The 26,992-nt window shown below is 43.4% G+C and overlaps 1 protein-coding gene and 1 non-coding gene across 3 annotated transcripts in view; one reads left to right on the top strand and one right to left on the bottom strand.

The window, feature by feature from the left end:
• MLXIP (MLX interacting protein) overlaps positions 1-26,992 on the top strand; it is a 97,998-nt gene that overhangs the window by 68,430 nt on the left and 2,576 nt on the right. For both annotated transcript variants that reach the window (XM_077159743.1, XM_077159745.1), the window contains exons 2-16: positions 8,749-8,855; positions 13,552-13,637; positions 15,071-15,160; positions 15,591-15,632; positions 15,901-16,072; positions 16,834-16,923; positions 17,501-17,592; positions 18,505-19,156; positions 19,638-19,759; positions 19,864-20,044; positions 21,364-21,491; positions 22,143-22,244; positions 22,364-22,491; positions 22,781-22,904; positions 25,266-25,395. In XM_077159743.1, the coding sequence (XP_077015858.1) occupies positions 8,749-8,855; positions 13,552-13,637; positions 15,071-15,160; positions 15,591-15,632; positions 15,901-16,072; positions 16,834-16,923; positions 17,501-17,592; positions 18,505-19,156; positions 19,638-19,759; positions 19,864-20,044; positions 21,364-21,491; positions 22,143-22,244; positions 22,364-22,491; positions 22,781-22,904; positions 25,266-25,395 (2,246 nt within the window). The remainder of the gene's footprint in view (positions 1-8,748; positions 8,856-13,551; positions 13,638-15,070; positions 15,161-15,590; positions 15,633-15,900; positions 16,073-16,833; positions 16,924-17,500; positions 17,593-18,504; positions 19,157-19,637; positions 19,760-19,863; positions 20,045-21,363; positions 21,492-22,142; positions 22,245-22,363; positions 22,492-22,780; positions 22,905-25,265; positions 25,396-26,992) is intronic.
• Positions 2,448-2,554, bottom strand: LOC143685323 (U6 spliceosomal RNA). Its single transcript, XR_013176570.1, has one exon. It is a non-coding gene; the product is annotated as a U6 spliceosomal RNA (small nuclear RNA).

Genomic DNA, 26,992 nt, shown 5'->3' with positions numbered 1-26,992 from the left:
TATTCATCTGTCAATGTCTTAGATAAAAGGAGCGTCAGACACAAGGTTTCGACACTCACATAGTCACATTGTGAAAGCTGTATCATTATACAGTCATCTTAAAGAAAAATGGCTACTATGGGTTTTTCAGGGTTTTTGACATATAGTGTCATATCATCTTCCAACAGTGAGAGTTTTACTTCTTCCTTTCCTATTTTGATGCCTCGTATTTATTTTTCTTGTCTTACTCCTCTGCCTAGAACTTCCAACACAGTGTTGAATAACAGCGGTGTTAGTGGACATCCTTGTCTTGTTCCTGATCTTATGGGGAAATTTTTCAGTTTTTCCCATTGAAAATGATGTCAGCTGTGGGTTTTTCATATATTCTCTTTGTCATGTTGAGGAAGTTCCCTTTTATTCCTATTCTTTGAAGTGTTTTCAGCAAGAAAGGTTGTTAAATTTTGTCAGATGCCTTTTCTGCATCAGTCGAGATGATCATGTTTTTCTGCTTTGATTTGTTAATATGGTGTGTTACATTAATTGATTTTCTTATGTTGCACCATACTTGCATTCCTGGAACGCATCCTACGTGGTCATGGTGTATAATTCTGTGAATGTGCTGCTGGATTCGATTTGCAAGAACTTTGTTGAGGATTTTTGCATTCATTAGAGAAATTATCCGTAATTTCCTTTTTTTGTAGTATCTTTGTCTGGCTTTGGTATGAGGGTGTTGTTAACTTCATAGAATGAGTCAAGTAACCTTGCCTCCTCTTCAGTTTTTTTGAAAAGTTTTAGCAGGATTGGTACTAATTCTTTCTTGAATGTTTGATAGAATTCACATGTGAAGCCATCTGTTCCTGGACTTTTTTTGGGGGGGAGCTTCTAAATGACTGATTCAGTTTCTTTACTTGTGATTGGCTTGTTGAGGTCATCTGTTTCTTCTCGAGTCAGTGTTGGTTGTTTATGCCTTTCTAAGAAATTGTCCATTTCATCTTTGTTGTCTAGTTTATTAGCGTAAAGTTGTTCATAGTATCCTCTCATTACCCTTTACTTTTGTGGGGTCAGTAGTTATGTCTCCTCTTCCATTTCTGATTGTATTTATTTGCATCCTCTCCGTTCTTTTTTTCGACCTTGTTAAGGGTCCATCAGTCTTATCGATTTTCTCATAGAACCAACTTCTGGTTTTGTTGATTTTCTTGATAGTTTTCATGTTCTCAATTTCATTTATTTCTGCTGTAATCTTCGTTATTTCTTTCCTTTTGCTTGCTTTGGGGTTAGTTAGTTAGTCAGTTCTCTAGTTCTTTCAAGTGAACAGTTAATTCCTTGATTTTTGCCCTTTCTTCTTTTTTGATGTAGGCTTTTAGGGCAATACATTTCCCTCTTACCACTGCCTTTGCTGCATCCCATAAATTTTGATACGTTGTATTTTCATTTTCATTTGCCTCGAGATATTTACTGATTTTTCTTGTAATTTCTTCTTTGACCCACTGGTTGTTTCAGAGTGTGTTGTTGAGCCTCCATATATTTGTGAATTTTCTAACCCTCTACCTATTATTGATTTCCAACTTCATTCCTTTATGATCTGAGAAAGTGTTTTGTATGATTTCAATCTTTTTAAATTTATTGAGACTTGCTTTGTGACCCAGCATATGGTCTATCTTTGAGAATGATCCATGAGCACTTAAGAAAAAAATGTATCCTGCTGTTGTGCGGTGTAATGTTCTATAAATGTCTAAGTCTAGTTTGTTTATTGTATTATTCAAATTTCTGTTCTTTATTGATCCTCTGTCTAGATGTTTTGTCCGTTGATGAGAGTGGGGAATTGAAGTCTCCAGCTATTATGGTAGATGTGTCTGTTTCTCTTTTCAGTGTTTCCAGTGTTTACCTCATGTATTTTGGAGCGCTCTGGCTTGGTGCATAAATATTTATGATTGTTATGTCTTCTTACTGAATTGTTCCTTTTATTAATACATAGTGTCCTTCTTTGTCTCTTTTAGTTGTTTTACATTTGAAGTCTAATTTATTGGATATTAGTATAGCTACTCCTGCTCTTTTCTGATTGTTGTTTGCCTGAAATATCTTTTCCCAATCTCTCATTTTCAACCTATGTTCATCCTTGTGTCTAAAATGCATCTCTGTAGACAGCATGTAGATAGGTCCTATTTTTTTAATCCATTCTGCCAGTCTGTGTTTTTGGTTGGGGAGTTTAATCCTTTAACATTTAGTGTTATTACTGTAAGGGCAGCTTTCTTCTACCATTTTGCCTTTTATATGTCATATCTATTTTTTCTTCTTTTTACCTTTACTGATAGTCTTCATTTCTACACTCTTCTCCACACTTCTCTCTCCTGTCTTTTGCATCTGTCTCTAGTGCTCCCTTTAGTATTTCTTGCAGAGCCAGTCTCTTGGTCACAAATTCTCTCAGTGATTTTTTTGTCTGAAAATGTTTTAATCCCCCCCTCATTTTTACAGATATGGAATGCTTCATGAACTTGCATGTCATCCTTGCACAGGGGTCCTGCTAATCTTCTCTGTGTTGTTCCAGTTTTAGTATATGTGCTGCCGAAGTAAGCACCCTCTTTACTGTCTTGATAGCATAGAACTGTGCATGTTGCTTCTTCAGATCTTGACTTGAAATTGCTATGAGGTTTGTATGTGTGTATGGGTAGGTGTCAGTCACCATAAAAACATCTTTCATACTTTTTCACCTTATTTGTCTGTTGGATGGTTTATGTTTTGTTTTTGATTTTGGACTCATTTTGTGTTTGTTCAGCACCACCTGTTGGCTGTTGTGATATTACAGAAGTCTGGGATGACAGGATGATGCTAGTTGGACAATCTGAAATTTTACCTATCAATGCAGAAGTTTAACCATATTTGACATAAACATCAAGGAAAAGTGAAACATCAGGAGGGGAGGAAAAAGAAGAAAATCCCCAAACTGAATGCTGTCTGATTTGGTTTCTAGCCTATAGGGTTTAATTTTCTGTTGGTTTAATCTGACCTCTCTAGGAAAATGGTCTTACTATTTACATCCCTACCCATCCTGTTTCTTAAGTAACAAAGCAGAAATAAGATTGGATTATAAACCCAGTGGTTAGATTTTTTTTTTTTACATGGGCAGGCACTGGGAACCGAACCCAGGTCTCCGGCATGACAGGCAAGCACTCTAACCTGCTGAGCCACCGTGGCCCGTCCCAGTGGTTAGTTTTTAACTGCCCATTCTGAGATGCCAAGGGTTATTCTCTTCCCAGGAACCCTTATTTCCCATTATATCACTTCTCCTGCTTTTGTGCTCTCCAGCCATCCTTGCTTGTAGAAAGTATGCAGCCAGGATTCTGATACTGTGGCACACACAGAGAAAGTGGCCTTTGAATTCTGGGCTTCAGTATAAGGAAGGTGTGTTGATTATAAAGTTTGCTTTTTTTCCCCATAAGTAAGTAATAAGATGGAAAAAGTATTTCCCACCCCCCACCCAAACCATCTGCCTGGCTAGACATTAAGTTGCTGAAAGATCTTGCAGGTAGGGGGAAAGACAGTTCGCTTTGTTCGGATGTGGGACTAATACACTCTGGGGCTACAGCTGATGACACCATTGTTTATGTGAAGAGTTGGAGCTCTTTCCTCCCCCTGCATGGCAGCAGGAACAGTCTCTTTTTATGTATATAATTCATTCGTGTAATATATCAATACATTCCTGTAATATATACAAACAGGCTAAAAAAAAAGCCCTTCCTGCCCCTCCTCCCTCAGGCCTGGTTCCCTCCTGACCTTTGATATACATCTGCATATGTGTTCATTTGCTTTATTTAGTGGCTTTTTACACTAATGCCTCAACCTGCACATAATGTTCAACAACTTGCTACCCCGTTTTTCCCTTAACACTATTACTCTCTCTTTTTTTTAATTGTTACAGTTTCCCATGGTACATGGTACTATAGTTTACCTAATCATTTCTCCATTGATAGGCCACTAGATTATTTCCAGTTTTTTGCTATTATAAGTAATAATTTATAATATTTTAAATTTCATTATTCATTTCTCTTTGTACGTATGAGTAGATACTGAGAACTGCAATTTCTGGTCATAGTGTTTTTGTATTTTAATTTTTTGAATAGGTAATACATGCATATAAATAAGATTCAAAAAGTGCAAAGGCATGTACCATGAAAAGTAAATTTTCCTTCCTAATCTGGTCCCTAGCCACTCAATTCCTCTTCTTCCTAGAGGTGTGACTGCTGCTAACTTGTTTCTTGTGTATCGTTCCAAATTACATTCTATGCAAACAGGAGCCCACAGTTATACTGTATACAGTCTCTATTTGTGCATCCACTGTTTCATACTTTGCTTTCTTGTTCCTTAACAGGTGCTGAAATATGTTAGTATGTGTTTCCTCATTCTTTTTTAAAAAATTGAGATGTAATTAACATAGCAATCACTCTTTTAAAGCATATACTTCAGTGGCTTTTATATTCACAAGTTGTGCAACCATCACCACAAATTCCAGAACATTTTCATCATTCAAGAAAGAAACCCTGTACCTTTAGCAGTCACTCCCCATTTTTCCCTGCCCCCCAGCTCCTGGCAACCACAAATCTGCTCTCTGTTTCCACATTGGTACTAACAGCTGCATACAATGCTATTGTGTGGCGGTATCATGTGTAATCAGCCAGTGCTTGACTATTTAGGTTGTTTCCAGTTTTTAACTGCTATAAACAGTGCCACAAAGACTATTCTTATGTGTGTGTGTGTATATCCCTTTGTGACTTCTGAGTTTTGTGCCTTCTCCAGCCCTGTGTTTTCTAGTACTTTTGTAGCTGGCATCATTTGTTAAACAATCCAGCTTTACCTCACTGATTTGAAATGCTACTTTTAGATTCCCAGATTTTTGGACTTTTCTGCTTATTCTGTTGCGCTCTCTGCGTGTGTTGTAATTATCCAGGCTGCCGGTGTGTTCTCACGTGTGGTGAGTCATAGGTAGCACCCACGTCCCCTGTGCTGTGACCATCCCATTTACCCTGCTCCCAACAGTGTGAGGCATTTACCCACACCACTGCCAGTGCCTTGCGCTTTCGAATTTTTAAATGTTTGTTAACATAATGAAAACTGTATCTTGTTTTAATTTGTATCACTATGATGATTAGGAAATTTGGGAATTATTGTGAAAATGAGCCTATTTTTTCATGTTGTTTGGCTATCTATATTTTTTCTTCTAAGAATTGCTTATTCATCCCTTGACTCATTTTTCTACAACACTTGTCTTTTTCTTATTGATGGGCAGAGATTCTTTATATAGTCTGGATATTACTTTTTTCTCTGCTATGTGTATGCAATTTTTCTTTTAATTTTTTAAAAATTTATTTATTAATTAAAAGAAATTTAACAAACCAAATAAAACATATAATCAGTAATTCACAATATCATCACTTAGTTGCATATTCATCCTTTCTTAGAACATTTGCATCAATTCAGAAATAGAAATAAAAAGACAATAGAAAAAAGAAATAAAATGAAAACAGAAAAGAAAATCTTTTGATTTTTTTAATGAGAATAATCTTTTTAAAAAAACTGCACTTCGTATTCCATCACTTGTTCCATGGCTTAAAACCTTTCAATAGCTTCTCTTTGCTCTTAGAATGAAGACCAAGCTCTTTGTCATGGCCTTTAAGGCCCAACATGATTTGACTTTTGTCTACTCTTTAGCCTTGCCTAGAACAGTTCCCCCTCCAGCTGCGGCCATGCTGGGTGGTTTTCACTGCCTTGGCCAGGCACAGTCTTACTTAACCTGGGGCTACCAAGAAGAAAAAGCATGGTTCTTTCCTCCTCTCCTTGGCGTAGTTAAGGTTTCCTTATCCTAAAGATTTTAGCTTAAATGTCACTTCCTCCAGAAAGCCTCTTCTTCCTGCTCAGATTGGACTAGTTATGCCTGTTGAGTGCTCCCACAGCCCTCTGCTCATCTTTGTGACACTCGGTACCTTGGTAGGACTCACACCTCAGCCTGCTGTAGGCTCCGAGAGGGCAGGGACGCATCTGCCTCATCCATCCTTTCCTCACTTCTTACCTTACTGCGCAGCACAGAGTAGGCACTTAACACTTATTGAGTAAGTAAATGAGACCCAGTCTCTGCCTCCAGAAAGCTTAAGAAGCAAATGATTCTGCAGCTGCTTAGGATTCCAAGTGACACACAGGGCTGACCTTCACCCAGATCTAGGGCCTGCTGGGAATGAGATGGAGCTGGTCGACAGCAGTGGTGGCAAACAGAAAATAAAGGGATAGTTATGTCAGTAGGAGGTGTGAAGTATCATGCATTTTATTCACAATAGTCATCACATGAATGAATAAACAAAATGTGGTCTATCCATACAATGGAATATTATTCAGCCATAAAAAGGAATGAAATTCTGGTACATACACAATTGGATAAACCTTGAAGATATGGTGAGTGAAATAAGCCAGACACAAAACAACAGAGATTGTATGATTTCACGTGTATGGAGTACCTAGGATAAACAAGTCTGCAAAAACAGAAAGTAGATTAGAGGTTACCATGGACAGGATGGCGGGGTGCTGGTGGGGCGGGGAATGGGGAGTTGTTGCCTAATGGGTGTGTGGTTTCTTTTTCAGGTGGTGTAAAAGTTCGGTAATGGCTGGTGGGAGTGTTAGCGCAATATGCAATTAAAATCACTGAACTGTATATATGAAAGTGGTTATAAAGGGAAAATATTTGTTGTAATATATGTTACCACAGTATATTTTTTAGTCAGGAGTTTTGGTAATACATCTAGATAATTATATTTTGCTTTAGATTTGCCTATTAAAACAGTCCGAGGAAGATGGTATTATTCTGGTTTTACCTAGGAAACTGGTGTGCCAGAAGGTAGGTGACTAGCTAGCCGGTGATTGTGCATCAGAGCCTCTAAAACATCACAGCTCCTGGCTGTTAAACATAGGCAGAAGTTGTTCAACATGGCGATGGCTGGAAGTGTGTTTGGGCTGGGGACAAGTGCCCACTGCGAAGGGAAAGAAGGTGTATAGCTTCTGTGAAACCTCTGACCATTTGCGCTCAGGCTGCTGTGTCTGTGTGTCCCTCATTTTCTAAAAGGATCTGCTGTGAGGTTGTCTTGCTAGGGATCACTGCCTTCTGCCTTGCGGGCCTGTTTAATCCAAATCTAGGCTTTGTTGCTAGGTTCAGTGGGAGAGGCATGAGTTTTTACGAGGTGCACAGCCAGGAGCTTTGTTTTAGAAACCAAATTTTTGGATTCACTTAATGTTTATTGCTTGGGCGACCCCTTGAAGATTCCAGCTGTTGTGACTGTTGACACATCAGTGCTTGTCACATGGGCTCTCTGGGTGGGTTTGGAGAAGGGGCAGTGCTGTGGTCGGGTAGGATTCCCTTGGGACCAGAACAGTACCTTGCCCATCTCAAAGTCATCTAAAAAAGAGAAACTCTATGCCTGCTTCTCAGACGTGGCTCCTGGCATAGCACTTGGAAAACCAGACTGTCTGAGAAGACTGCTGCCCTGGGGAGTCTGCTGTTAGCTTGGTTTGTAAGGCCTCTTTAGCTCATTCAATGGAGAGCTGTTAAATGAGACCCTTCTGTGTGTCCTGCTCTGTGCTAAGTGCTTAGAGCTGAGTGACACCTAGAGGGCCTTGCCCTGGAGAAGGTCACAGTCTAATGGAGGGAGTGTACGAGTACAGACAGTTGCCCTTTAGAGCGTTGCTGGGTGCTGTCCCATTGATTTGAATAGCACTGAGGGAACCCTGAAGGAATCAGAGCTCCCCTTAAGAGGCCAGTGCTTGCTCAGAGGACAAGGCATTTGAGCACCATCTTGAAGGATGACAGGTGGCCAGGGGTGGCAGGAGTCCCTTGAGGAGTAAGAACTGTGTGCAGAGGAGTGAGGCATGAGGGCCTGACAGGTTCTAAGGCCAGTGGGACCTTGGGATGCCTGGACTGTGGATGCCTCATGGAAACTGGTGACAAAGGAGGTGGGTTGAGACCAGGTTAAAAGACTTTGCTTTTTATTCTGTGGCCAATAGATTTCTTGTAAACTTTTGATTATGGGAAGTTTTAAAGATATGCAAAAGTAGACAGAATAATACAGTGAACCCCATGTGCCATCACCCCATTCCAGCAGTTATCAACTGACAGTCAGTTCCATTCCTCCTCCCCCCATACCATCGCCACCCCTGCTCCCCACTGCTTTACACCCTCCGTGCCCTGCATCACTTTGAAGCAAACCCCAGAGCTGGAGGAAGGACTCGGATAGTCTCTTACACTTAGCCAGTAGCTGGTAATGGATTTGGGAAAGTTTGGGGGCCAAATAGTTGGACAGCATTCTTAAATTACTTTTTTTGGGGGGGTGGGGGGAGTGTTGCATGGTCTGGGAATCAAACCCAGGTCTCCTGTATGGAAGGTGAGCATTCTACCACTGAACACCCATGCACCCTGAATTCCATTTAATTTTAAGAGGAATTGCCCCTGTAGATTGGGAGAAAGATCAAAGTAGAAGGTGGAGTTATAACAGAGAAGATAGGATTTAACAAATGAGTATGACTGCTGAATTATTATACTGATATTTCTTTTAGTCTCCAGTATCTTGGAGAAACCTAAAATGGTGGAATTGTAATCCATACCAAACTTGAAATCTGTTCTACAACTAATTGTTGCTGTGTTGTTAGAAATTTATTGCTATTTTGTACATGTGTTATTTTTCACAATTAAAAAAAAAAAAGGAATCGCTGAGTTTGCTTCTTTGTCTTGCCTTTCAGTGGGAAGTTGGTGTCTCCAAAGTGGAAGAATTTCAAGGGCCTGAAGCTCCAGTGGAGAGACAAGATCCGACTCAATAACGCCATCTGGCGGGCATGGTATATGCAGTGTAAGTGTTACTTGAGCCGAGGAGGGGGAGACTACAAGAGGCCCCAAGACCTTGCTGGGTGGCAGGTGGTGTCAGACACCCCAGAGTTATACCACCAGGAGTCCCAGCGGCCTGTTTCCTGCTCTTAGAACATTGTGTTTTAAAAAGAAGACTCTTTCTGAGGATAAAGGAAAACCAAGGGAAAGGTGCTCTGGATACTGGTCAGCCATCAGATGCTGTAGGTCACTTGGTCACCTCTGCGGTGAAGATGCTTATAGCCTGGAGAGGACAGATGTGTTAGACAGGTGATCACAATACACAGTGCTCGGTGTTAGAATAGAGGCCTGTGCTCTTAGAGGAGAGAGGGATTATGAGTTCTTTTCAGGGGTGTCAGGAAGTATGTAGCAGAAAGGTGACATTTGAAGCATTAGGGACCAGTTTCCATTTTCTGCAGTCTGAGAAGGTGCAGGCACAGGCCTACCCTCCTCCCTGGGTGTTGATAGACCCAGCGACTTCAGAAGAAAAGCCTGCTTGGGGCATCCTGTGGGAGGTTGGCATGTCCCTTGATAAGTCATACTCCCTTTCTTGCCCATGTATTTTTAAATTCATTTCACTATTCTTTTTGCTTTTATGTATTTTAAAATTTCTCAAAATAAAAAGTAAAAGAAACTCGTACCGGTTCTCTGTTGCCTGCCACCCCCAGGTACTAAAACACTGTGCTGTATAGTAACAAGCTCCCACCCCCTCCCCTATTCTCCAGACACACAGGTAACCATCATTTTAGTTTCTCATTTCTTTCCCCTTCCAGAATTTTATGCCTATGCCAGCAAACAGAAATAGATACTTATACCTTGCCCCCATTTCTTTTGCCCAAAATATAGCATAAGACACTGCTCTGCACCTTTTCCATTCATTGTACCTTGTGGAGCTTTTCCTAGCAGTTTGTCGTCAGCATTTTCACCTGCTTGTACAGCTGCATAATATTCCATTGTGTGGATGGATATACTGTGTAGTACTTAACCAATCTCCTATTGATAGGTGTTTATCTGAAATCTTTCGTTGTTTCAGACAGTACTGTAGTGAGTAACTGTGTACTTACATCATTTCTGGTGCTTTCTTGTCCCTCCACTTGCTGCCACCTACTTCCTCTACACAAATCCTCCCTGTCAGCTTGTCCTCCTTCCCCCCAGACTTTTTTTTTGAGTAATAATTATATTTATTCAATTGTGGTAAAAAAAATTACAGAGCATAAAAATCATTTAAGCCACTTTAAGTGGATAATTCTTTGACATTTAGTACATTGACAATACTGTGTAATTTTCACCACTATTTCCAGACTATTTTCATCATCCCAAACCAAAATTCATACCAATTAAGCAGTAATTCCCCATTCTTCTCCCCTACCCCACCCCCCGTAACCTCTATTCCGCTTTCTGTGTCTATGAATTTGCTTATTCTAAGTATTTAATATAAAATAAATCACACAATATCTGTCTTTTTGTGTCTGGCTTCCTTTACTTAGCATCATGTTTTCTTGCCCTGCTTGTAAGGTGCCTTTTCCCTCCCCACCCTTAGGAGGGTCTACGTAGGTATTATAGACTCCAGCCAGGTTTTCCCGGACTAAACTGGCTTCCTATCAGGGGGAAGGAGTTACCTGCATCAGTTTTCCCTGAGGGTGAGACCCAGCAGGTTGAAACACTTTCCTGTGAAGTCTCTGGGCTCTGTTTTTCTTATCCTGCCCAGTATGTGGCGCTTGTCTGCCTGCGGGTCCCACCAGCAAAAGATATTTTGGCACCTTGAAGTTTGGAAGGCTCTGCCTGCTGGGGGCGTGGTGAAGACAGAGGAGAGGTTGTAGGCTGGTTTTTAATGGCTTCAAATTGCCAAGCCCTGGGTTCTGAATTCCTTGAGAGAGGGATTCCACTTGAGTTGGGCTTCACCCCTCCCCTGGGGAAGGCACAGGCGGGAGACAGCCCGGAAAGCAGTCCCTTTCTGCCTATGCCTGGGGCAGTTTGCAGCCCGAGTATTCCCGCGGCCGAATCCAGAGGCAGCCAAGCCTCCGTAGAAGCAGCCACAAAACCTCCCTTTTGTCCCCTTTCCTCTTTTTCGGTTAGCCCAATAAGCGACCTCCACCTTGACCAGGTTCGCCTGAGCTGGGGGCCTATTTTTAGTAGTCAGAATTTGTTTATTAATGCCACAATTGGTGTTTGGTTGGACTCAGTCCCTGCTACTGTTAGAGTGTCTTTCCTTTCCCTCTGGGAAGCCGCCTGTGGGGGAGGGGCACCGGCCGCTGTGGCTTGGGGAACTCAGCGGTTCTGGGGAGACTCACAGCTGGTCCAGCTGGTCCAGACTGGGGTACGCTGTGTGTCCGGTAACTATCATGGCTCCGGGAGCTGTTCTGTACTATTTCTGGTTATTTAGTAGTTGTTCTAGAGGACGAACTAAAATGCGCATATTGCTAAGCCGCCATCTCGGCCCCTCCCTCTCCCTTCAGCACCATGTTTTGAAAGTTCATCCGTGTTGTGGCATGGAATAGCATTTCCTTCTTTTTTTATGGTTGTATAGTACTCCTTTGAATGGGCTTACAACTTTTTTTAAATCCCTTTATCACTGGATACTTGGATTGCTTCCACCTTTTGGCTATTTTGAATAATGCTGCAGTGCACATTGGTATACAATTATCTGTTCAAGTCCTGCTTTCAATTCTTTGGGGTATATACCTGGGTATATACCAGGAATAGTAATTCTATGTTTAACTTTCTGAGGAACCCCCAAACTGTTTTCCACAGTGGCTGCACCATTTTACATTGCCACCAACAATGTACGAGGGTTCCTATTTTCCCATATCCTCACCAATACTTGTAATTTTCCTTTTTTTAAATAATAGCCTTCCTAGTGGATGTGAAGTGGTATCTCGTAGTTTTAATTTGCATTTTTTAATGGCTTAAGATGTTGAACATCTTTTCATATACTTGTGGCCATTTAAATACCTTCTTTGGAGAAATGGCTATGCATAGTCTTGGCCCAGTTTAAAATTTTGTTGTTGTTGTTGAATTGTAGGAATTCTTTGTGTGTTCTAGATATTAAACCCTTATCACATATGTGGTTTCCAAATATCTTTTTTCCATTCTGTAGGTTGTCTTCACTTTCTTGATAATGTCTTTGGGTGCACAGAAATTTTTCTTTTTTTTATAAAAAGCCACAGGTCTACATTATTTATTTAAAAGAACAACTTTAAATGGAAAATTTTAAATAGGGATAAGCTATAAAACTGCACCAACTGGATCCTAGTTCCTTTTCCCCCAAAGGAAGCCCATTCTTAATTCTTAGAAGTTTTTAGTTTTGAAGTCTGTCTTATCTAGTTTTTCTTTTGTTGTTTGCACTTTTGGTGTAAGGTTTGAAAATCTATTACCTTATTATCTAATTTAATTTGTATGGTCAGTTTATTCAAATACCATAATTTGTGGAATCTGGGATAGGGAATGAGACCTTCTTGGTTTGTACAAGTTGGTGAGATGCCCAATACATCCCACAGTAATTTGGGCAGAGAAGTATTTGCCAAGTCCCCTTGGAGGACTGGTGAGATAGGAGGAAATAGTAAACTTCCCCATCTGGGGGACTCTGATATTCTCACAAACAGCAGGGACAGCCAGTTCAATAGGCTGAGCCCTCCCTCTTGGAGCTCACCCCTATGAAACTTACTCCTGTAAAGAAGAAGCTAAGCCTACTTATAATTATGTCTAAGAGTCATCCCCAGAGAACCTCTTCTGTTGCTCAGATGTGGCCTCTCTCTCTCTGAGCCAACTTGGCAAGTGAACTCACTGCCCTCCCAACTATGTGGATCATAACTCTACGGGGTGTAAATCTCCCTGGCAATGTGGGATGTGACTCCCAGGGATTAACTGGAACCTAGCATTATGGGATGGAGATAGCCTTCTTGACCAAAAAGGAGAAGAAAGAAGTGAGACAAAACAAAGTTTCAGTGGCTGAGAGAAAGTTCAAACATCAAGAGGTTACCCTGGAGGTTATTCTTATGTATTACAGAGATATCCCTTTTTAGTTTATGATGTATTGGAGTGGCTAGAGGGAAGTACCTGAAGCTGTTGAATTGTATTCCAGTAGCCTTGATTCTTGAAAAGATTATATAACAGTATAGCATTTGCAGTGCGACTGTGTAATTGTGAAAACTTGTGGCTAGTGTTCCCTTTATCCAGGGTATAGACAGATGAGTAAAATAATAAGGACAAAAAATAAATATATAATAGGTGGGGATAAGGGATAAAAAAAAATTGGGTAGATTGCAATACTAGTGGTCATTGAGGAGGGGTAAAGGGTATGGTATGTATGGGTTTTTCTTTATTTCTTTTGGTAGAGTGGTGCAAATATTCTAAAAATGATCATGGTGATGAATACACAACTATGTAATGATGTTGTAAACCATTGATTGTATACTTTGGATGGACTGATATGGTATGTGAAGTTATCTCAATAAAAATACATATTTTTAAAATCCATTGCCTCCTATAAAATCCTGTTGAAGACATTTCCCAATGTTTTCTTGTAAGTTGCCTGTGCGTTACAAATCCTTTTCCTTTAACCTGAGCCTCCTTTATTTCCCTGAAGTCTTTCCTGTTTTCCAAGGGAAGGAGAAGGAAAGACCCTTCAAGCTCCGTTAGGGTTCTTGGCTTTAGTGATGATGTCTCACCCTCTTTCCATCCAGATTTGGAGAAGCGCAAGAATCCTGTGTGCCACTTTGTCACCCCATTAGATGGCTCTGTGGATGTGGATGAGCATCGCCGGCCAGAGGTACTTTGCAAGGGATGCGTGGCTGGGGAAGGAAAACCGCTTTCAGTTCAGGGGCTAACGGCTCAGCAAAGGCTAGGAGTGCAAGCTGGGCTTGCTGAGGGGCTTCTGGACTGCACTTCTTTCAGGTGGCCTGGCCTTGAGAAGTGGGGCTGGAGGCACACTAGCTCTAACCCCCACAGCCCCAGAGGTTCTCCCTTCTTAGACAGAGCTGACCTGGAGCTGAGGGGTTCTCTAACTGGGACTTACCCTCCACTTTCACATAAAACCAGTATTTCTTCTAGAAGTCACCGGGAAGGATTCTGGCTCATTATAAAGCAGACATTTTTAACAATTAAAGAATGATCTCAAGATCTTTATATACTGAAATGAAAAGATATCAAAGAAATAGTAAATTAAAAATAATCTTTTTAGTTTCTTTATATTAGTAAAAATTTGAAGTGTGCATTATGTGAATATACACCCATGGAAATGTCTAGAAGAATACATGGAAATTGTTCTTTAACAGTAGGCACTTCTGGGGATGGGATTGGAGTTGGGTACCAGAGGAGGGGAAACTATTTTTACTTCCTCCTCTTCTACACTGCTTTAATTTTGTTTACGTGTATCTTACTTTTACGATAAAAAGGGGAAAAAAAATTTAAAAGTAATCTAATTAAAGACGGTTTTGAGGCAGTCGAACACGATCTGGTATTAAGCAATATTAAGTGATATAATTTTGTCCGTATGATAATAATTATTGTAATTATGTTTGTTTGTTTTTTAAAAAAGATTCTTTCCTGTTAGAGACACACACTGAACCATTTGTGGGTGAAGTGATATGATATATGGGACTTTCTTTAAAAATAATAGTAATAGTGTAAAATTGAGCTTAAATTAGAACTCTTCAAGCAGATGCCTAAAGGATATTGTGAAAGAGATTGATGTCTCACATAATGGAATTAAGTGCTCTTTGAGGTCACTTTCCACCTGCAACTTCTGTGACTGGCCTTTATTTTTTACACTTTGAAAGTGTGGCAGAGGCTACTGGAAAAGGGTGTTTGGGGCTATCTCTGAGTTTTTATAGGGTTCTTCAAAGGCTGGAATGGGGCAGTTCTCTCCTTCCCCTGCCCAAGCATTCCCCTCTGAAGCTGTGCTTCCAGTACAGATTATTAGGACTGGAAGGATAAAAAAATGCTCCCCTTGCATTCCTCAGGTTTTGAAATCAAAGCACATTTTTAGTTGGAGGGCCAGATATAGCACAGAAAAGATGGGCAGACTCTATGAATGAAATTGTAAATACATGATACAGTTTTCTTAGCTGGATGGCCTGAGGCTGACTTCTGTTGTCAGGTACTTTGTTCAAATAGTGTTTTGCTAATCAACCAAGAAACTGAGTTTTTTTGTTTTTGTTTTTATTTTTGTTTTATTTATCCTGACCTGCATCTCTGTTCTAGGCAATTACCACAGAAGGGAAATACTGGAAAAGCCGGATTGAGATTGTGATCAGAGAATATCACAAGTGGAGAACCTACTTCAAGAAAAGAGTATTTGGCTTTCGCTCCAAAAAGATTATGTTCAGGAAGCCCCTCTGGGGGAGGGAAGGAATAGAGTCCCGGATTCAGAACCTGCCACCCAGATGATATGGGCTCTCGAGCTGCCTGTTTGGGGCTAGGAGAATCAAATAGGAAAACCAGGGATCCACTACTCCCAAGTGATGGGCCTTCTTTAGTCATATGTTCATGCCCTCAGTTTCCCCACATGCCACCTGGGGTTGTTTATTCCGCAGACACTGGTTGAGCATCCGCTTCGTGCCAGGCATCTGCCTGGGCATGACAGCGAGCGGGATCCCTCTCCCTACTGGCCTTGCAGATAGGAGAGGGCTAGGTGATATCTAGAGTTCACTCACTCCTGGGGGCCTCGTCCCCTCCTGGGGCCTTTGGTGACCACCTTGTCCTGCTCTCCTTTTCCCTGCAGCTACAGCAGCACAAGGATGAGGACCTCTCTAGCCTGGCCCAGGTGAGTGAGCTTTGGGGAAGCCATGCTAGCCCTCCTTTGACTAGAAAGAGCAGTGACTTGGGTGACCAAGCACCTCCCTTCCACACAAAGGATCTAGTGAATGGCTAAGGAAATAGTTCTTTCCCCTGTGTGAATGGTTTATTTTTCCTGCATTTCTATCCCTACCACTTGCTCCCGTTTTCATGAAGCAGCCCTGTAGCATGCCGTTACCTAGCATGTGTAAGTGAGAGCGCTGAGCCCCATTGCTGATCGTCCTCTGTTGGGGTAGGATGACGATATGCTGTACTGGCACAAGCATGGGGATGGATGGAAGACCCCCGTCCCCATGGAGGAGGACCCACTGCTGGACACGGACATGCTCATGTCAGAGTTCAGCGACACCCTCTTCTCTACGCTCTCTTCACACCAACCAGTGGCCTGGCCCAACCCACGGGAAATAGGTAAGTGACACCCAGGTCCTTTGAATTTGAAGATCCCATGGCTTTCCTTCTTTACAAGGCCCCTCTGAGCAAGGCTTTGCTGCAGGACTGTCCCTGACCTGCCTTCTGTCACTCATTTAGGGATGGCAGTAAAAGGGATAAGGATTGATCAGCCCCATTTGACATTTGAGGGCCACCTGCATTTAGTGGGGTTGGGACTACACATTAAGACAGGGGAAGTTGTTAGTCCCTGGTACCAGTGTTGGGGTTTGGCCTGAATTAAGATGATATTTTCTATTTCTGAACATGGGTCTAGGTAGCAAGGCCATTTGATTGACTCTAAAGATTAGAAGCATCCCGGGACATGACTTTTAGTCTTGGGCATTTGGTTTTATATTATTTATTTATTTATTTATTTGCATGGGCAGGCACTGGGAATCGAACCCAGGGGCATTTGGTTTTAAACCCCTCATGGAAGAGCCCACAGATTAAAAATTAGAACACAGTGGATCTCTGCTTAGTTCTTCATGACTTCTTAAGGATGTCGATTCTCTGATACTCAGTTTACCTGTCCTGTAATAACTCTCTTTCCTGCCTTCTGAAGTTGGAGAATGGCTACGAGCCCACACGAAGGTAGGAATCCCAGCCACTGCCTACAGTTCACCTTGGAAGAATCTGGAACATGAGTAGGTCCAGGAAGACCTGTTCAGGGCCTTGTTATGTCTCAAGGCTCTGTCTGAGACGGCAGAATTATTCCTCTCTTTCCTTTCTGATTCTTGTAGCACATCTGGGAAATGCAGATATGATTCAGCCGGGACTGATTCCTTTGCAGCCCAACCTGGACTTCATGGACACATTCGAACCTTTCCAGGGTGAGGACGTGGGGCAGAGAGAGCCTAGGCAACTGGGATCTCCTTTTGTCCGGAGTGAAGCAGATTTGTGTTTTTCTTTCATAGAGAGAACTGCTAAAATCGGCAAGGAGGGAGGACTCAAATTCTATGAAAACTATGTTCTGTGTTCTTTGTAATAGCTGTAAGGTCTGGGAAGATTTTCTGGGACATTGTTCTCCCTCGGAGGAGGTCAGCATTCTGGCCTGTAGCCTCAGGTTTCGCCATGGCTGTAAGCAGTTCTCCCTCTAGGCAGCAGAGGGCGCTGACAACACAGCTATCACCCAGAACTTTTTCTGGCCAAGTTAGAACTGGTCCTTGATCTCCTGCCATCGTTTAAGAACGCGTGAAATGCCAGGACTGATAGTCAGACTAGGCACCAGCATGTGTGGTTCTGATTGGAGGGCTGCTTTCTGCAAAGTTGTTGCCGGTGGCGGGTTGCCTTTGGTAAGGGCACTCCTCTGGGTGAGGTGGGTATGATACAGTGCTGGGTTCATTTGGACCTTATTCAAGGCAACGATGAGCATGTGGAGCTCATAAGGCCTCTGACCTTGTCTTTCAGATCTCTTCTCTTCCAGCCGCTCCATTTTTGGTTCCGTGCTGCCTGTACCTGCCTCTGCAGCTGCACCAGATCCCAACAGTCCACCTTCTCAGGTAGAGAGAGGCTGGTGGGCCTAGGGGCTCTCATCAAACCTTTGCTGCCAGAGCTGGACTAAATACAACCACATGCTAGGTCACTGTACTAGGGCTAGTGTTGAACACACGTAATGTGTAAAGAAATTATTCTCACCTTTCTTTGAAAGCATCACTATCTGTGAGGTGGGAGGCTGTCAGTAAGCATATGCGCCTGTTCAAGGCTCCAAATAACCTACATGCAGCTCTGTACTGACCAGTTAAGACTGAATTAGCCAGAGAAAGAAAAGGAAAACATAAATTGCTAAAAAAAAAAAAAGGTCTTGTACTTTTTAAAATTTCATTATCAGCTAAAGTTGAAGAGCAGGCGCTAGGGCTACGGAGCTGCCAGGCTGGTGCTGATATCCGATTAGTCACCAGAAACCTGGCCCCATCTTCTTCCATCTGGCTCTGGGAAGAATTTCTCCTATATAGACTGGAATAGCTTATCCCATTTAGGAAGAAGTGACCCCTCTAGAAGTTGATATATGAAACTTTCCTAGGGGAGCCCCCATGAGCAGCTGTGATCCAGGCTGCTTCTCTTCTGTAATGGAAGATGGCAGAGGCTTTGGGGACACCCTAACTGGACTCTAGAAACAAGATATTCCCAGGCTGATGTCCAGCTGTGTGGAGGCAGTTGCTTTGTCTGAGCTCTATGTTATCATTTAGTTCTTAATGGAAACAAGACCCCTGCCGAGGCCTAGGAAAGTAGAGATCTATTTCCCTAGATTAGCCGTAAGTGGTATGGAAGACATCTCCTTTGTTCCTTATGTCCAGGGATTCATTTCAGGGTGCCTGGGGTACATTCTTCGACTTTGTGGTAGATAGTGTAGAAAATGAAGGCAAATTGCCTGATCCTGCATTCTTCCTTAGTTCTCCCTCTCTCTCTTTCAGGAGAGCGTGCTGCCGACCTCTGCTCTCCCCACTGTGAGCCTCCCTGACAGCCTCGTCACCCCACCTGCAGCGACCTCTCTAGACCCCACAGATACGCAGAGCTGCGATAGTGGTTCCCAGACTGGGGGTCCTTTTATCCAGCCCTCAGAATTTGTGTCCTCCGAGCCACCACTGAGTGTCCAACAGACTTTCCTCCCTGTCTTCTCTGTGCCCATACTCTCTCCCAGTCCTGGCCCCACGCCCACTTCACCTACATTACCAGTAGTCCCCCCTCCTGCGGCTGCCCTGAGTGCCCCAGCTCCACCTGCCTTCCTGCAGCCACAGAAGTTTGGCATCAGCAAACCACCCCCTGTCATCACCCACACAGCCTCAGCTACCCTCACTCACGATGCCTCTGCCACCACCTTCAGCCAGAGCCAGGGCCTTGTGATCACAACCCACCACCCCTCCCCATCATTGTCCCCCTGCGGCCTGGCACTTTCCCCTCTCGTCCGCCCACCAACTCTTGGAACCCCCCAGCCCCGTTTAACTTTTCTCCACCCCAAACCTTTATCCTTAACTGGGGGGAGGCCCAAGCAGCCCCCCAAAATAGTGCCTGCTCCCAAACCAGAGCCCATGTCCTTGGTGTTAAAGAATGCTTGCATCACCCCAGGTGAGTCTGGAGTGGTAAACCAGTGTGTTTTTTTCCTAGGTCCTATGGGCCGGGGGAGGGAGGGAGGTAGATTTCCCTCTACCAAAGGCTTTCAGATTTGTAACCCCAGAATACCCCATGTTTAAATGAAGCAGAAGTTTCATGAGATAATACACATGTATGGCCTGTTCACTTTTCTATTCCATATATTTTTTTAAAGTTAATCTTGACCCACAGTTTGAAAAAAATATGGTCCTGATCATGTTTCCTGTGTCTGTAGTTTGTTCCCTTTAAGGAGAAGTTATAGAAAAAAGGTTTAGGCTTTGTTTTTCTTTCCCCTCTGGTGAGGAACAAGGTGTTGTTCTTCTGGGAAGGGGTCATTTGCTGCTCTTAGGGGGCCCTCCAGTGCGCAAGTTCAGCCATCACAGGAACGTGCTTTGCAGTGTCAGGGCCAGACCACCTGCTCCTCAGGGCCTTCAGTTTCACCTCCCTGTTCTGTCAGCTGCCTTTTCAGGACAACCACAAGCAGTGATTATGACATCGGGCCCTCTGAAGAGAGAAGGGATGTTGGCTTCTACTGTGGCCCAGTCCAACGTGGTCATAACCCCTGCCACCATTGCCAGGGTGAGGAGAGTGGTTCTCCCTGGGGAGGAGGCCTGGGGCAGAGACGGGTCTGCTGTGCCATTTATCAGAGGTCAGGGGTGACCTCTCTCCCCATGTCACCTCAGGCCCCTGGAGTCACAGAGTTCCACAGTGGCATCTTGGTTGCAGACCTTGGCCACACGACGAGCAGTCAGCCTGTCTCTTGCTCTCGACTCTTCTCACCAAGTACTGTGCAAGACTCACTTGTGAAGGGCGAGCAAGGTCCACTGCAGGGGGCCAGCCCCCAAGTCCCTGCTGCAAGTTCTAGTAAGTTTTCACCTATGGTGAGTGTGGGGACTACAGTCGTGAGTGGAATGAATGGGCCCATTTCTGGATAGGTCTAACCAGGGTAGGTGCCCTGAGATCTCATCCCCCTGCTGACAGGCCAGGAAAATGCTAAAGGGATGTCCAGATACACTGCAGTAAGATTGATTAGGGCAAAAGAGTAGCAGATATGTTTCAGTGCAGGCAGCTCATGTGCTCCGGGGGAAAAACTCTTTTATACTTTGGAAATGAGTGGCTCCGGTTCTGGTCTAGTAGAGGGCTTGGGGAGCCGTCGCCAACGGTTTCCTGGAAATAGCCACAGAAGCCACCCTACACTTTCTCAGAGGCACCCTCTTGGTAACACACACAGACACACACACACACACACAGTTTTCATGGCACTTCACGTTTTTAGCCCATTTCAGTGTTTGGACCTTATCATTGTAGGACTGATTTTGCCACATTTTCTTCTTAAGAGACAATAGAATCAAGGCCCATTATTTGTCTAAGGTCCTGCAGCTGGAGGTGGGGGTGAGTCCAGAGTCTGGTCAGGAAGGGAAGCAGAAAATGTTTGCTTTTCTGAAGTAAAGCTATGGCATAGGTACCCCTGGAATTCCTTGAGCAAATAGTTGCCCTCTTTCTAACTGAAGTAGACAGGATGAGCAAAGGATCAGACAGTGGGAGGAGCTGTCCAAAGACAGGTTTTGAAAAATAAGGCCTTTTCAATCTGTAAAGTTGAAGAATTGGGATAGTTAGGAGTCAAGTCCCTAAAATAATGTAGGGAAAGGCTGGGATGAACATTCCTTCATCTACTGAATCTCAAAATACTGGAATTTAGAGTTATGCTATGAGGCTTGACCGGAAAAATAGTATCATAGAGAACAAATGAACTTCAGGTACTTTGTCACAGTGAAGTAGAACAGGCTCAAAAGGGAACCATGTCGTCCTAGAAAATGTCTCTTAGATACCATTGACTGAAACACGGGCTTGCAGAGATCACAGGGTTCCCTCTCATGATCCTTGTGAGTAACGGGGCAGAGTTCAGGCCTCATCCCTGCTCCACGTTTGACTTGCCTTCAGCATACCCTGCCCTGGCCTAGCAGAATACCGTAAAAGCATCTGGGCTGCCTCTTTGTTTAAGCAAAGATCTCTCTCGTTCTTTCTGGGACTTCTATGGGAAATTAAAAATGAGTTTCCAGGACTTGAGGTCTGCTGGAGGTCCCCCAGGTTTGTAAAGACTGCTATGGGTGGTCGCTTTTCTTTCTCTTCTTTGCCGAGTCCACTTCTCAGGCTCTGCCCTTAAGAAGCGTCTCTGTTCCCAGGTCGTGACTGCCCGAACTCAGGGCAGGCCTCTCCATGTGCTTCAGAAAAGAGTCCCAGTCCTCAGTCTCCTCAGAACAACTGCTCAGGGAAATCTTCTGCAGACCCCAAAAATGTGGCTGTGTTAAAGGTATCACATGTCTCTCTTGGATCTTGACTCCCATGAAATGATGGAGAGGAAAGGGGGAGAAGAATGCCAAGGAAACTTTGAGATAGCTGTATCCCATATAGGGGACACACCTGAAGGGGCAATCACCTGTGTTCCACCAGAATGTAGGAGCTGTAGAAACATTGGGGTTGCTGCTTTAATCTGGAGAGAACACCAGCTCTTCCCATTTCCTTACATACTGACCGACTCATTGGGGATGGTGAGTCTAGTGCAGATTTCTGGACAGACTCTGAGATGAGACACCAATGTTTTAATCCTTGTAAGAAAGTGCTGATGCAGTCATGGCCCCCGTCAATTAGAGGAGGGGAGTGGCTTCTAGAAGAATTGGTCAGTAGAGGAGGGATTTGAAGTTGGATCAAAAATGCCAGCAGTGCTTATTGGCCAGATGTTTACCAGCACTTGCTGTGTCCCACTTTGCAGTGATAGTTGCCTAGTTTCCCAGTCCCCCCACCCCACACCTCCTCATGGCAGCCTTATAGCCCCTTCCATGGAGGTTCCTTACTAGCCCTGCCCCCTGGAAGGCCCTGGGTTCAGAGGTTGGGAGGGATGAGCCCAGGGCACGGCCCACCCACTGTGCCCCATGTCACCAGTGATTGGTGATCTACCCCACAGAACCGGCAGATGAAGCACATTTCAGCTGAACAGAAGAGGCGCTTCAACATCAAGATTGGCTTTGATACCTTGAATAGTTTGATTTCTAATAACTGCAAGCTGGTGAGCTGGCTGAGAGCATTGGGGGTGGGTAGGGTATAGCTGACAAGACAACCATAGTGCTTTCAGCCTTCCTGAGTTGCTGTCAGGGCCAGGCTGACCCAGCTTTTCCCCTGTTGCAGACCAGCCATGCCATCACATTGCAGAAGACTGTGGAGTATATCACCAAACTCCAGCAGGAGAGGAGCCAAATGCAGGAGGAAACCCGGCGGCTGCGGGAAGAGATTGAGCGGCTCAACACCACCATCCTGTGAGGCTTGGGGCTTGGGGGATCTTGGGGACCAGGCCAGGTACCTCTTCTCTTCCTTCCTCTGATGCTTGCATGTCAGAGCAGAGGCATTAAGACCTTCTGGCCTCATCGCTGATAGATGCCTCTTTGTTAGAGCATTTTAGCATTTTGTCATCATCCTCCTTCCCCATACCTCTGTCTTGGGTCTGGTTGTGGCCCAATAATGATCTAGCTCTGGCCCATTTGGCAACCCGTGTCCTGATTTGTTACTAACGGCTCAAAAGCTTCTCTTGCTTCCTATTGTTTTCAGCTCCTGCCAGCAGCTGCTCCCTGCCACAGGCGTTCCAGTCACACGACACCAGTTTGACCATATGAGAGACATGTTTGACGAGTATGTGAAAAGTCGGACCCTGCAGAATTGGAAGTTCTGGATTGTATCTTTGGTTTTCTTTGCTTTTCATAACTCCAACCAATGCACTGAAAAAGCAGACATTGACACTCTTTCCTTTAGAAAGAGTGTCTGTCAATGGCTGCGTTTAAGCTCATCAAAACAGGTAACTCTAGGTTCTGGCCTGGCCTGTGGGGTAAGTGGGACTGTTGTTGGACAGCTGTGTCCAGGCTTGGGACTTCCTGTGTGCTTTGTAGGAAGGGCTAGGGCACACCAACCTGACTTTTCTCTCTAGGTCCTTGGGCAATTAAAACAATGCTAGAATTGCTTGCAGAAACAACAAAGGAAGAAGGAAGTGGGGTCTGACATATTCCAAGAGACTGACCTAGTCCTGGCTGCAACACAGTTATCCTTGCACCGACAAGGAGGGTCTGCTCCATCCGCCTTGTGCTGGACTGGAAACCAGGGCTGGTAGAACTGGAATGTGGCAGAGCCTGATGTGAAACCAGTTTCTTTTGGCCATCCTCTACACTGTGCTCTATGGCCTCGGACTCCTCCGCCACCATTTCCTGTGATGGCATGTGGGGCTATTACAGGGATGTCTCCTGCCCTTTCACTCCCTACCCCACCACTGCCTTGCACACGTGTGGGTCAGCTGTCACATCCAGGGCCTTAGGTCTGGGTCTGAGGAAATAGACATGAGGGAGAAGAGAGTTGTAGCCAGCAGCATTGTGGACGGGGCAGGTGGCATATACATGCACTTTCATGCAGTTTTGGATTCTCCTGATGTGAGTTATAAAAATATACATTTTTATTGAGATACCTTTACACACATACAGTCCATACATAGTATACAGTCAGTGGCTCATAATATCATCACAGTTGTGTATTCACCTCCTTGATCATTTTTGGAACATTCACATCACTCCAGAAAAAAAAAGCAAAAACTCATATATCCCATACCTCTTATCCCTCCCTCTCATTGACCACTAGTATTTCAGTCTACCAATTTTGTACTCCTTATCCCCCCATTATTTATTTTTTATCCTTATTTTTTTACTCATCTGTCCATTCCCTGGATAAAAGGAACATCAGACACAAGGTTTTCACAATTACGCAATCACATTTTAATAGCTATATAGTTACACAGTCGTCTTCAAGAATCAAGGCTACTGGAACACAGCTCAACAGTTTCAGGTACTTCCCTCCAGCCACTCCAATACATCATAAACTAAAAAGGGATATCTATATAATGCTTAAGAATTACCTCTCAACTCTGTTTGAAATCTCTCAACCACTGAAACTTTGTTTTGTCTCATTTTTCATTCCCATTTTGGTCAAGAAGACGTTCTCAAACCCATGATGCCATGTGCCAGCTCATCCCTGGAGTCCTGTCCCACATTACCAGGGAAATTCACACCCCTGGAAGTAATGTTCCATGTAGCAGGGAGGGCAGTGAGTTCACCTGCTGAGTTGGCCTAGAGAGAGAAGCCGCATCTGAGCAACCAAAGAGGTTCTCTGGGGGTGACTTTTAAGCATAATTCTAAGTTGGCTTAGCTGCTTCTTTGCAGGAATAGGTTTTATAGGGGCAAACCCAAGATTGGGGCTCAGCCTATTGAATTGGTTATCACCACTGCTGTGAGAATATCCTCATGTGATTTTTGAAAGGAGAGATGACAGACACCAGCTCTAGTTTCCCTACTTGACCTTACCCTGTTTATTGTCCAGCCCTGGTCCCTTACCATTAACAGAGATAAGTAGCAGTTGAAATGAGTTAGAAGCCTCTTTGATAAAATGACACATTCCTTATTAACAGGCTGAGGAGTGTGGAGTATCAGCATTTTCCAGGACCTGGGTAATCACAGAGAAACGTACCTTGTGCCTTTGCTACCTCATACCATGTACTTTCTAATATGCTTTAGGAGACCTGCCCAGAATATTATCAAGAGTCGGGACAAAAGACAAACATCAAAACATACAAAAGGTAGACATTCCTCTAGGCAGGTATCTTCTGCCTTTTGATCTGTTGTGTTCCTGCAGTATTCTTGTCAATATGCATAAAAACTTTCTTGTTCATATAATTGTATTAGAACCCATTTCTGAATTCAAGGAATTTCCCTGGCCTTCCTTACCTGTTCAGTGGCCATGATTTGTGGTTCATTTGTAGTTTGACACAAACACTTTAGTAGAATGTAAGGACAACTTACCATGTCTAGGTCTCAACCTCTTTCTCCCTTCTTGCCTCTCCTCCCCAATTAATTATCTGTGGAAAGTTATTTGCCGGTCCCAGGGGAGTAGTAATGAGTGAGACTGGCTCATTAGCAGGCTTTGTTCTCCCCAGCCCTCAGCACTGTGCTCCCTGGCTCTCCTCCACACTTACCTTTTCTTTAACCCAAGTGTCGTGCAGTTTAGTATCATCATCAAGCCCCTATTTGAGTCATTCAAGGGGATGGTGTCCACCAGCAGCCTGGAAGACCTCCACCGGACGGCACTGTCCTGGCTAGACCAGCACTGCTCCCTGCCCATCCTCAGGCCGAGTAAGTGCTGGGATTGGGTGGGTGTTTGGGGGGCTGGAGTCATGGGGCTTGCCAAAGCCTTCATGCTGATGCTGGAACAGGAAGCTGTGGAGGGGGCCCCAAACTGAAGACAGTGCTTAAGGAAATCCAGATTCCGCTGCTAGAGAATGAAGCTGTCCAGGAGGCCCCGAGCCAGCAACACCAGTTGAATGGACAGGAAGCGAATCTCCAGGTTCCTCTCCTCACTGTTTTACAATTAGTGTAGCTGTCAGTTTGGTCAAATCTAGTGTACATTCATTGAGCATCTTTTTGTCAGGCCCTGTATTAGGTGCCTTTGGGTGCATATTGTTTAATTTTTGTAATAACTAACAACTCTATTCTTTTTTTTTTTAGTTTATTTATTAAACATAACCACATACAAACACAAACATTCTTACCATATGATCATTCCATTTTTGATATATAATCAGTAACTCACAATATCATCACATAGTTGTGTATTCATCATCATGATCATTTCTTAGAACATTTGCATCAATTCAGAAAAAGAAATAAAAAGAAAAAAACTCATATATACCATTCCTCTTACCCCTCTCTTTCAATGATCACTAGAATTTCAATCTATTAAATTTATTTTAACATTTGTTCCCCCTATTATTTATTTATTTTTAATCCATGTTTTTCTCGTCTGTCAATAAGGTAGGTAAAAGGATAATTGGACACAAGATTTTCACAATCACACAGTCACATTGTGAAAGCTATGTCCTTATACAATCAACTTCAAGAAACATGGCTACTGGAACGCAGCTCTACATTTTCAGGCAGTTCCCTCCAGCCTCTCCATTGCACCTTAACTAAAAAGGTGGTATCTATTTAATGTGTAAGAATAACCTCCAGGATAACTCTTGACTCTGTTTGGAATCTCTCAGCCATTGACACTATTTTGTCTCATTTCACTCTTCCCCTTTTTGGTTGAGAAAGTTCTCTCAATCCCTTGATACTGAGTCTCAGCTCATTCTAGGATTTCTGTCCCATGTTGCCAGGAAGGTCCACACCCCTGGGAGTCATGTCCCACGTAGAGAGGGAGAAGACAATGAGTTTGCTTGTTGTGTTGGCTAAGAGAGACAGGCCACATCTGAGTAACAAAAGAGGTTCTCTGGGGGTGACTCTTAGGCCTAATTTTAAGTAGGCTTAGCCTATCCTCTGCGGGGATAAGTTTCATATTAACAGACCCCAAGATTGAGGGCTTGGCCTATTGCTTTGGTTGTCCCCACTGCTTGTGAGAATATCAGGAATTTTCCATATGGGGAGGTTGAATTTTCCCTCTTTCTCACCATTCCCTCAAGGGGAATTTGCAGATACTTTTTTATTCACTGTTCAAATCACTCTGGGATTTATCAGGGTATCACTCTGGACAAGCCTACAAAATCTTATGCCCTACTCAAGGTTCCATGTCCTTATAGTGTTCAATTAAGCTGTCCACATAAGTTATATTAGGAAGTGCACTAGTCAAAATATAAATTTTGTACCAAATAAATATTTTTTTTCACTTTCACACATAAAGTGAAATAAATATTTCATTTTTTAACTTTCACACATAATTAAAGTTTTAAAATAT

Source organism: Tamandua tetradactyla, chromosome 5, assembly GCF_023851605.1.
Source record: "Tamandua tetradactyla isolate mTamTet1 chromosome 5, mTamTet1.pri, whole genome shotgun sequence".
NCBI lineage: Eukaryota > Metazoa > Chordata > Mammalia > Pilosa > Myrmecophagidae > Tamandua > Tamandua tetradactyla.
This window is presented reverse-complemented; position numbering and strand designations above follow the sequence as displayed.